Genomic DNA, 10,459 nt, shown 5'->3' with positions numbered 1-10,459 from the left:
CCTCACCTCATGTCCAACATAACACCCGCACTGTAGCCGCCGTGGCCGCCGTCGTCTCTCTGTTGCGCTCATTTCTCTTTTGTGGCTTCTTGGAGCGCTGAACGCCACCAGGAAGCACACAACGGGGCGGAGAGACGAACAGCAGCACCGACACACACGCACACGCACACAAACCCTCTCCCCTCTCTAGGCTCCCCTGCACGTGTGTTCATGCATGGGAATCTTCGTCGCTACCTTGACGCAGCCTGAAATGAGAGGGATCATGAAAGGAAGACAGAAAGGACGGCAGATGTGAAAGTGGAGTAGTCAACGCACTGCATCAGGTAACCATCTGCCCACACGCCACAGGCGGCCATTACTCAATGCAACTGTGCAAGGGATACAAACACGCACACGGCGTACAGCGCAGTGTAAGCCGATGGGTGGATGCCTCCCGTCTACCTTCTTGGGCTTTCCATCGCGTTCTACTTCCACATCTTCTTCAAAGACACATTTTTGTCCTGGTCTTTGTGCATCACTTTCGCAACGGCGAGCACAAAGTCCTCGTGCGTGATGTGCACGCGGCGCTCGCGTAGGGCAAACATGCCCGCTTCCGTGCACACCGCCTTCAGCTCAGCGCCAGAGCAGTTGGACGTCTTCTTGGCAATGTCCTTGAGGTCGATGCCGCGCGTCAGATTCATCTTGCGCGAGTGAATCTTGAGAATCTCAAAACGGGCCGCTTCGTCTGGGGCAGGGAACTCAATCTTACGGTCAATGCGACCAGGACGCAGCAGCGCCTCGTCAAGGATGTCCATGCGGTTAGTTGCCATAATCACCTTGATGTTCTTGGAGGCCTCGAAGCCGTCCAGCTGGTTCAGCAGCTCAAGCATGGTACGTTGCACTTCGCTATCACCGTTCTCGCCTGACTCCAAGCGCGAGGAGCCAATGGAGTCGATTTCATCCATGAAAATGATTGAGGGGCTGTGCTCGCGCGCCATAACGAACAACTCGCGCACCATGCGTGCACCTTCACCAATGTACTTCTGCACCAGCTCCGCACCGCTAACACGGATAAACGTGCACTCGGTGTGGTGTGCCACAGCGCGCGCAAGCAGTGTCTTACCGGTTCCAGGCGGGCCATACAACAACACACCCTTCGGTTGTTCAATTCCGAGAGCCTCGAACAGCTTTGGGTGCTTCACAGGGAGCTCAATCACCTCCTTGATCTCCTTCACCTGGCGGGACAGCCCGCCGATCTCGTCATAAGTGGACTCCTTGCCTGCCTTCTCCACCTTCATGAGCGATACGAGTGGGTCCACCTTGGTGGGCAGAATGTAGTGGATTGCCGAGGTCCCGCTGCGCAGGGCAACGCGAGCATTAGGGGTCAATTCCTTGAAGTCCACCGTCTTGTCCACATCCACCACCATCTTTCCCTGACCAGAGTCCGCCTTTACGAGCACCTTGTTCTTGCCCATTACCCTGACAACATCCACGACGAGGGAGCCTGACTCCTGGAGCATCTGCACCTCCTCTTTAAGGTGGCGAACGCGGCGGTTAAGGTCATTGCGCTGGGCCTCGAGACGCTGAAAGTTATCGAGGGTGCGCTTCTGCGTTGCGCGCAGCTCGTGTATTTTTTGCAGAAAGTAGTCAGAGACGGCGGTGTTGCTCACCGGCGCTGTTAACGACGAGGATGGCGCGGCAACGTCAGCGAGCATGACTGGAGGTATGCGGTGAGTGTGTGCGGCGAAAAAAAAAGTGCGACTCCCAACTCAGAAAACGAAGCTGTTGAAATGTGAAGCTCTGAGGAATGCTGCAAGAAGGCGTTCACAGTATACCAGGACTGCTTCTCCGATCAAAGTGGAGGCAAAGGGGGGATGGCCTTGCAACACGCGAATTTGTATGAGTGCGTGGGTACCTTGTGAGAGAGAATGAAAACACGGAGGAGGAAAGGTTAAAAAGTATGTCTGTGTGACGAGGGTGCTGCTGCTCAAAGGCTACACACACACACACACACACACACACACGCACACACACAGCGGCAAAGAATGTTGCGATGGGAAAGACGCTGTTGAGCGGGAGAGAGAGAGAGGTACGCAGCCGTGACGAGAAGAGAGACAAGATACACGAATAGAGATTTCTACGTGTTATTGCATGTTTGAGTTTGTGAACGTGAAGGTGAACGACATCAGTTATTAGGCACACCCACACCCAAAGGTTGAAGGTGCAACAGACGAGAATATGAGAGGTGCAATGGGATGAAGAGTGGAGAACGGGATGGGGACAGAGAAGCGGCAGGCCTCTTCGCAGCTCCAGCGCGGTAGAATCACTACGGAAGGTGCGACTGGACTAGATGACGATCCGGCCTGTAGCACACTACTCTTGCACATACCCTTGCTGTGCCCGCTGGCAAAAGAGTTACCAAAGAGGTGTGTGTGTGTGTGCGCGCGCGAAAACAAGTCGAGGAGATTCACGCATCTTCTCTTTGTTGTCGTTTGGGGCAAGCGAATAGCGATGCCTCTTCACCAGCCACGAATACGACAAATTGAGAGCAGAAGCACGAACTACCCTGCACCTTAGCTCCTTTCCGCTTACCGCTCATGCAGCAAGAGAAAGCGCTATGTTGCCCTGCAGCAGCTTGCTCTTTTACTTGCCCAGGGCTGTTTTGAATTTGGGGTGTGAGAGGCGTTCCTCTGAAGATGAAAACGAAAAGGACAAAAAGCGAAAGCGGTTTTGTACGTCGTGGAGGCACTTGTCCATCCTCTCGCTTGCTCAACGGTGCTCCTGACAAGAACAGGCGCATGCCCCAGTGATGGGAGTCGGCAAAAACAAGAAAACCCAAACACACGAGTGAATGTTGAGCATTTACTACGATCTAGAAAAGAAACGAAAAAGTGCGCAGGGGAAACCAAAAAATGGGGTACACAAATAACGGGGTGAAAAGGGCCACAATGAATGAGAGTTTCACGAAAAGGAAAACTACAAGTAAAAAAAAAAATACGCCGACAGCAAAGCACGGCAATCACACAAAGACAACAGCATCAAGACAGGCGCAATGAAGACAAACAAGATGTGCTTCGACATTCTTTGAAGAACTGCATGCACAGCAAAAGGAGATCCCCTCTGGGAACGGGGAGGAAGGAGTCGGCACTCTCTGGGAGAAAGTCAATGAAATGGATAAGGAAAGAGGCGAAGCCGTCGATACGGGGACGCAGTACGCTGAAGGATCTAACAAGGGAAAGAGAAGAAAAGGAACTGTAGAAATTGTGCCGTGCTAACGAAGAAGAGGAAAAAAAAAAGAAGAGAGAGCGCAACATGAGAGGAACACCATGACACTAACGGAGGTGCATGACTAGGAGGAAGAGAACAGCGGGGGGGGAGGGGAAAGGGGAGGGGAAAGAGAGATGCAGGTCTGCGTGTGCACCAGCAGGAGCAAATCTTCTTCCTCTCCTTTCCTCCTGATTTGTTGCCTTTTTGTTGCTTCGACGATGAACTGTGGGGAGAAAGACGAGTAGTGCGGGAGGTCGAGGGAGGCAGTGTCCTCGAAAAGGCAAGGTAGAGTCTAGGTCACCTCAGATCGCGAACGCGCCCACAAAAGAGAGCGACAACTCAAAGAGGGCGGGGTGAAGATGTGGTGATGACACAATAGAGCACAAACAAAGGATGTAAACACAGTAGATGCAGAGGCGGCGAAGCACGCGCCAGTCAGCGGCACACAGAGTTCAGATACGTTGAGTGTGGGACAAGGACGGAGAGGAAGCTGGTGAGGGCTCATGTTAGAAGTTTGTGCAAAGATGCGCAAAAAAAAAAAAAAGAACAGGAACGGAAGCGGCACCCTTGCACACGCACGCACGTATTCGGCAAACAGCCAAGCGAGAAGCAGAAGAAGGACCAACGCTTACAGTATATACATATTATACATATATATATTATATGTGGCCGCCGTAAGGACTCGATACGCAAACATTCAAGGGACAAAACAACACGCAAAGCAAAGGTGGTTGATAGACGCAAAGAGAAAACCTTCTGGCCCAGGGGAGCGCACGCGAAGTGCAACCGGACGCTCAAAACTCCGTTGTGGGGATTGGCACCGGCGCGATTATGCCTCTCTAGTGCTTGCGTGATGGCTGCGGCGTCACGTTTGGTGGGTGCGGTGTCAGCAGCTGCGGGCAGGAGCCGGCGAAGAACATCGTTGCACCGCTGTGGTGGCCTTGAGAAATGGCGCCTGGCATCCCCCAAAGACCCATCGACGTGCTCTGCGACGCCGGTGACACGCAGTCGATGCTGCTCACCTGGCTCCACGAAGCGGCGTCGCCACTATAGATGCGTTGTTGCTGAGACTGCTGGTCTTTCGCTGACTGGCTCGCGCGCAAGGCGCTGCGAACGTGCAAAGAGGGCACAGATAAACAGGGATCCACTACCATGCCAAACGCTCGCACCGGTGCCGGAGCGAGGTCCTCCATCCTGCTTGACGTACTAGGAAACAGGTGCTGCAGTACGCTACGACGATGCTCTTCGAGCCTCTGCCTCTTCATTGCCTCCTCGGCGACGGCAACGGCAACGGTGCCCTCCTCCTCCTCCTCCCCCCCTAGACTTTCGAACGAAGTCGTCAGGTCCACACTCCCGAGCCCGCCCGGAACACGACAAATCGTGTCCCCGGTAGTGTTGCGACCTCTTGCCGTCAGTGCTTTGGCACTCCTTTCCGGTGTGTCTGTCGCTTGCATTTCTGCGAGGCAGCGCTTACGGGAGCGGAGGAGCTGCAGGCCGCTAGGAATGTGACTGCTAAAGGACTCACAATAGGCACTACCATCAAATGTCGAGCTCCACCGTGGGCCACTGCCCCTCAGGTCCCCGGTGCCTCTACCCAAGAGACTGGCTACCGAAAAGCCGTCACAGGCAGGAGCAGCTGAGGCGTTGCTGCCAACGCGTTGTCGAGCAGCGCCGTAGGCACCAAAGCGCGTCGCAGGAATCAACGTCGGCGAGTCACCATCGCTGCCCCTCTCGAGAAGCTCCTCTTCTTCAAACGCGAGTCGCTTTGGGGTGGGAGAGGCGTGGATGGAGATGTGTGCCAGCCGTGAGGCGACTGCCTCGGCCTTTGTCGTGGATGTAGAGCCTTCAGACCCCTTCAGCTGATTTGGCGCCTCCACTCGCACGCCGCGCCCCTGTGGGGTGGTGTTGCACGTATGATCGCGCCACGCTGCAGCGAACCCTACGCAGGAACTGCAATCGCTGCCAACGTTGGAAGAGAATGGCTCCCCGAAGTGGTGAGCGTTAGCTTCTGACGCAACTACGCGGGACGTGAATCTAGCACCTGCATGCACTCCGTTCACGACGCAACCGCGTCTGTGTGGATTCCCTAACTTCTGGGGAGGCTCGAAAGTGCTTGCTGGAGGGGTGCCGCAGTCGGACCGAGCGTAACTCTTGCGCGGTGCAGCCTCCAAGTCCGCAAAGGAACCGTTCGATCCCTTGGCTGCAATGCCGCCTAGTGTCGGTATCGCCTTCGATTGAGTCGCCTCGGGGACGTCACTGTGAGTTTCCTCTTCGGTACTCGCCACAGGTACTCCGCTCAACAGCACGGCGTTGTCCTGGCAGCAGTCGGAAAGCTCGAGCTGAGAGGCCGAAAAAGATATCGGCAGCGGTGCTGGAGGCGAAGATGCAAACAGACCCCTGACGATTTTCAGGTGGCCACCAGGATACGAGGTCGGCACGCCGATCAGCGTCCTCTCCTCTTGTTCCTCTGCGTCATGAGAACACTGCAACAGCGCGCGCACCTCAGCGGAGCCGCGGCACACCTGTGTGCCGCCGCCGATCCATGGCCCCGTTTCTTCCTCTTCTTCGCTCTGAACGGCTCCCCAATCGCAGTGCACGACGGAGTCCGTGTCGCGGCAGCGCAGTGTAGTCGGACGGCCAATAGACCAGTTCGTCTGCACAGCAGGACTCTGCCCGCTGGAGGAGAGCGAAAGGCGCGTGAGACGTGGGACGGAGGAGGCGGCAAACGGCTGCGTGGCGTATGTCTGCAAGAGAACGATGTCGTTGCTTCCACTAGCGGGCACATAACTGACACCGTCGTTGCCCTCCTGAAGCGGATGGCCATGTTGATTCGCCATCGAGAAAGCTGCCGTAGCCAAAGTCGAGTGTAACGGCACCGCCCGGCGTGTTACTGCTACGGCTGACGGCGTGCCACATATATTAACGCCAGCGGGCCCCACACCGCTCAGTACGGCGGTGCTTCGACCTACGCTTTCCCCTGTTCCTATACCATCGGTGCCGTAACCGACGGAATACCGAGCCGGTGCTACGGATCGATTGGCGCTTAAGCACGAGAGAGACCGAACGCGACGCACGACGGGGGCATCGCCAATAGAGGGCATGAATGAACAAGGCGACAACTGCTGGGAAACAGCGGACGCCTGTTCAGTGTGTTGTGAGATGAGCAAGGGATGCGAGTGCTCTTGTCCTGGGCATTCTCTTGACCGAGACTGACACACCGTGCGTGGTGTGCAAACACTAGCGCTGTCATCTTGCGGGGGCAACAACGTGACGTACCCTGGGTTGGTGCGCTGCACAGGCGGTGCTCCCTCCTCGTCAGCATACCCATAGTTCCACTCCTCTGCTGCGTAGAGAGCAGCTTCTTCATGGTGGGTCGCCGACGTGGGTGTTGCTGGGCACCACCCCAGGCTTCGGGATTGGAAGCGCTGAGTCTCCGGGGTGCTTGGTTGGGAGAAGAGAGCTGATCCACGTGCATCGGCCATGTGCGAGCACGCTGACACACGGAGTGATCGCATCCAAAAACAGAAATCGAGCGATAATGGCCACAGAACAAGGCAGACACAAGACCAGCCGTAGCGCAAACAACAGCTCTCGGGATGCTTTTCTTCGTTCAGTATCTGTACAGATCCCAACGTGAATCGAACAGTTTCACCGACGCCACCTCCAAGCCAGCAGCAGAAAGGTATAGAGGACGACGATGTCTTCGCTCGAAACGCTATCAGTTTCTTTTTTTAGGTTGTGTGACGGGATCAGAGAGGTATACGAACAAGTGTTTCTCTTCCTAAGTCGACAGGGATCCTATGCGGGTTGCGGTGGTGTGGTATTCGAATCACAAGAGGTTTCGTTTGCCCCTCTGGCCACAGCAGTACACCAACCGTTTCGCTCCTGTTCTTCTTGCCGCCTTAAAGTGTTCAATGTGACCAGCGGCGAGGGTGATAGCGCCTTTCTTGTGAGACCGAGAGGAAGAAACGCACGTCAGAGGGAGAGCGATGGAGAAGTGCGAGAAAACACTAGACAGCATTAGTGTCGCACACTGGCACTATCGCACGGAGGAGACCAGGCGCAGGTACTGTCCTCGAATCGTCTTCAACCGAGGAAACAGCGTGTGACAATCGGCATTCACCAGTGTCATTCGGTGATCTACAGCAGAGCGAGAAGCGACAGTTCTTTTTTGGTGTTGTTGCGTTGCCGTTGTCCTTTCTTGTCCCTCGGCGAGGTCATCAACACGCTCGCTGAGGCGCACATTGAGAGGGGGCAAGTCGCCAAGATCGCCCTCAGGCACATTCGCTGACGATACCCCGGAGGCAACAATGAAGGTGCACAGCTTCTGCGCGCACAGGAGCGCCAACGCTCGCCTTTTCTTCTCCTTCACTTGAGTGTCGCGATACGGAGAGACAAATACCAATGAGGTATTCAAAAAAGAGTTTCCTGCACAGACAACCCCATATATATGCCCTGCAGCCGCATGACCACTGATGAGCGGAGAAACCCAAGCAAGACAATGGCAACGACGCGTAGGAAAGGGGAGGGGAAGGGGAAGGGGGCAAGAGAGACTGGGACAATAGTGATATCCATGAAAAAAAAAAAAAAGGAAACTCGTAGAAGGGCGAGATCGGTCAATACCACACAAAACTGAACAGAAAACAAAAAGGCATGCCGTGCGGACACAGACACGCGCACGCATAACCAAGTCACCGCACTCGTGGCCCTTCCTGGTAGGGGAAACAAACGTAGAAGAAGTGCTCAACTCTAGACCAAAGCCCATACACACACACGCCCACAATCAAACAGGTTCTATCGCCCTGACTTTTCTCCATCCATCACGTGCCATGTCAGCGTTCCCTGCGCACAGGGCTCGTCGATAGCGCTGTTGGCATATTATGTAATGCGCACAGAAGGGGCGGACACGTCAAACAGCAACTTTAGGCGAAAGGAGCTCGAGTTCACGCTGCCTTTTCCACGCGCTGATGTCAGCTGGACCCCGCGACTGTTGCGCGATGAGGTTCGCAAGCCAGTACTGTTTTGGCGGCGACTACCTGAAGTGCCAGACCACTTTCTCGTAGAGAACTGTGGCTTCTCCCACTTGTCTGCATCCTTGTTTGAGGGGTGGTCATCGTGCTGCTTGGGCGCCCCCCTAATCGCCTTCGGTTTCTTTTCACGACCCTGTGGAGAGTGTCCGGAAGATCCCCTTGATCGACCGGAGCGCGAGTCATCAATGATGTCAGAATGCTTCTGCAGCGGATCCATCGACCCCTTCTCGTCGTTGAGCTGCTGCGGCCGCGACTCCAATGACGCATAGGATGCGGAATATGTGGAGTGAGTAGGCTGCAGCCGCTGAGTACGCGTGTGAGAACAACTCTTGGCTCGAGCTTTATTGTCCTGTTTGACTGCGGGGCCGTTGCCATTTTCGCCGCTATTCAGCAAGACCCTCTGCCGCTCACGCCATTCCTCAAGGGCGCGCAGAGTCGCCTCGCGACGGAGGCGCCTTTCATCCTCCGTGGGCGGAACATACTTGAAACGGTCTGGAATCCGCGTTGCCACATCTGGGAGGTTGTTGGCCGTCACATTGCTCGGCATAGACGACATGTACGCGTGGCGCTGGGCAGAGGAGGAGCGGTAGTTGTTCATACTGTACAGTGCTTCGGCGTAGCGAATGTGCGGGGCGTCGAGGGCGGCGCGCGGCGCACCACTACGGCGGTACTCCTCCACCACCGCCTGCGGCAGCGGAGAGCCCTGACGACTGCGATACGACGTGGAAGACACTCGCCACGACTCATTTCGGTGACGCATGGAGGCATGACCCAGAGCTGAGGGGCTGGACCAGGCCTCCGCCGAGCGTGGTGACAAGCTGTAGTCCTGTTTTGGCTCATAACCTTGCGTGCCTGATGCGTTTGAATGACTGCGTCTCACTTTGTACTGAGCCTCCAGGGCAGTGATGCGGTTCTCACGGTACTTGTGCACGACGGAGGTGATGTGCGCGTACGAGTCACTCTTCTTCAATTGGGAACGAGCGCTGGAGCTGCGGCTATTGCGCCCAGGCCGGATTGGCTTGCGCGAGCTGCTGGCATCGACAGAGCAATGAGCAACGCCACTGGACTGTGCGTCATACATCGGCTGACGCTTCTGAGACTGCGGTTGCTGCTCGTGCGCGGTGTCAGTAATAGAGCGGCGCTGTTGCGGTTCGCTGAACTGCAGTGTCTCGCCAAACACCCCGCCCGTTGTGATCGCCTCTGGGGCATAGTGAACTGAGTTGCTCGGCGACGGCATCTCGCGCGGACCAGCCAGCGACCCCCACGTCTCATTGCGCGCAGAAAGTTGCCGTACCACGCCGTCCTGCGCGGTTACTCCCGCTTCGGCAAGCTCTGCGTTAGTGGGGACTGTCCAGGGGCTACGAGGCGTCTGACGCGCCGAACTGGAGCGGGAGTCACTGTCGCGCCGGTGAGTCATTAGCCTCGGGTGAACATTGATCAGTGGCACCGCAGCGCCGTTGTTGTCCTCCGGACTCGCAGAATCGTAGCTCCGCATCGCGAGACTAGGTGGAAGAAATTGATCTTTGTGAAGCTAGCGCGAGTTAGACCCTCCCTCACCCACCCCACTCTCCGTAAGTGAAGTTCTGCGCGTGACGCCACCAGAAACCCCTCTCCCCCCAAAAAGCAAGCCTCTTTGTGGGCGCCCTCTCCAGAAAAGGAAGACAATCCGGTCGTCGCGAAGAGGAGAGGACGCACTGACTGGCAGTTAACAAAATATCAGTCGGTATGCCCCCTCGACGCTCTTTCCTCCTAGCCGCTCTTGCAATCGAAAAAGCCTCCAACAACGAATCTAAGGCAGAGACCTCCCAAAAAAAAAAAACACACACACGCATACGTGAAGCAGAAAGAAATGCAAAGCAACACCTCTGAGGTTCACGCTATGATGACCAGGTGATATGTTTCCGTCTCCTCTTCCTTTTCTGTATTCTTCTCGAGATAGACGATCAGACAAGAGTCCGCAGAAACGATTTTCTTGTAGAGTCCGCTACTCAGTGCATAGACATCACCGCGGGAGTGCATGGATGGAGTGCATGATGAAGCGCATGCAACGACAGCCAGCATGGGGTCAATATACGCGGTGGACACGGATGGATAACAGCGCGGCAAGAGAGAGAGAGCGAACGGTACCACAGCGTCCGAAGAGAAAGAAGACGGAAGAGAGAAGGTAAGATCAGTGGCCATTG

At 55.8% G+C, this 10,459-nt stretch overlaps 3 protein-coding genes across 3 annotated transcripts; all 3 read right to left on the bottom strand.

Moving 5' to 3' along the window:
- Positions 1 to 464: 464 nt before the first annotated feature.
- On the bottom strand, positions 465 to 1,694 carry RPT6 (proteasome regulatory ATPase subunit; the record flags this gene model as incomplete). Its single annotated transcript, XM_001569028.2, has 1 exon — positions 465 to 1,694. One exon carries the CDS (start codon positions 1,692 to 1,694, stop codon positions 465 to 467), a length of 1,230 nt encoding a protein of 409 aa, XP_001569078.1.
- Positions 1,695 to 4,085: 2,391 nt separating this feature from the next.
- On the bottom strand, positions 4,086 to 6,761 carry LBRM_35_4590 (conserved hypothetical protein; the record flags this gene model as incomplete). The annotated part of the gene is made up of 1 exon (XM_001569027.2): positions 4,086 to 6,761. The coding sequence occupies one exon, from the start codon at positions 6,759 to 6,761 to the stop codon at positions 4,086 to 4,088; it is 2,676 nt and encodes an 891-aa protein (XP_001569077.2).
- A 1,363-nt stretch (positions 6,762 to 8,124) lies between these two features.
- Positions 8,125 to 9,771, bottom strand: LBRM_35_4580 (hypothetical protein, unknown function; the record flags this gene model as incomplete). The annotated part of the gene is made up of 1 exon (XM_001569026.1): positions 8,125 to 9,771. The coding sequence occupies one exon, from the start codon at positions 9,769 to 9,771 to the stop codon at positions 8,125 to 8,127; it is 1,647 nt and encodes a 548-aa protein (XP_001569076.1).
- Positions 9,772 to 10,459: the final 688 nt, after the last annotated feature.

This window comes from Leishmania braziliensis, chromosome 36 (genome assembly GCF_000002845.2).
Source record: "Leishmania braziliensis MHOM/BR/75/M2904 complete genome, chromosome 36".
NCBI classification, from domain to species: domain Eukaryota; phylum Euglenozoa; class Kinetoplastea; order Trypanosomatida; family Trypanosomatidae; genus Leishmania; species Leishmania braziliensis.
This window is presented reverse-complemented; position numbering and strand designations above follow the sequence as displayed.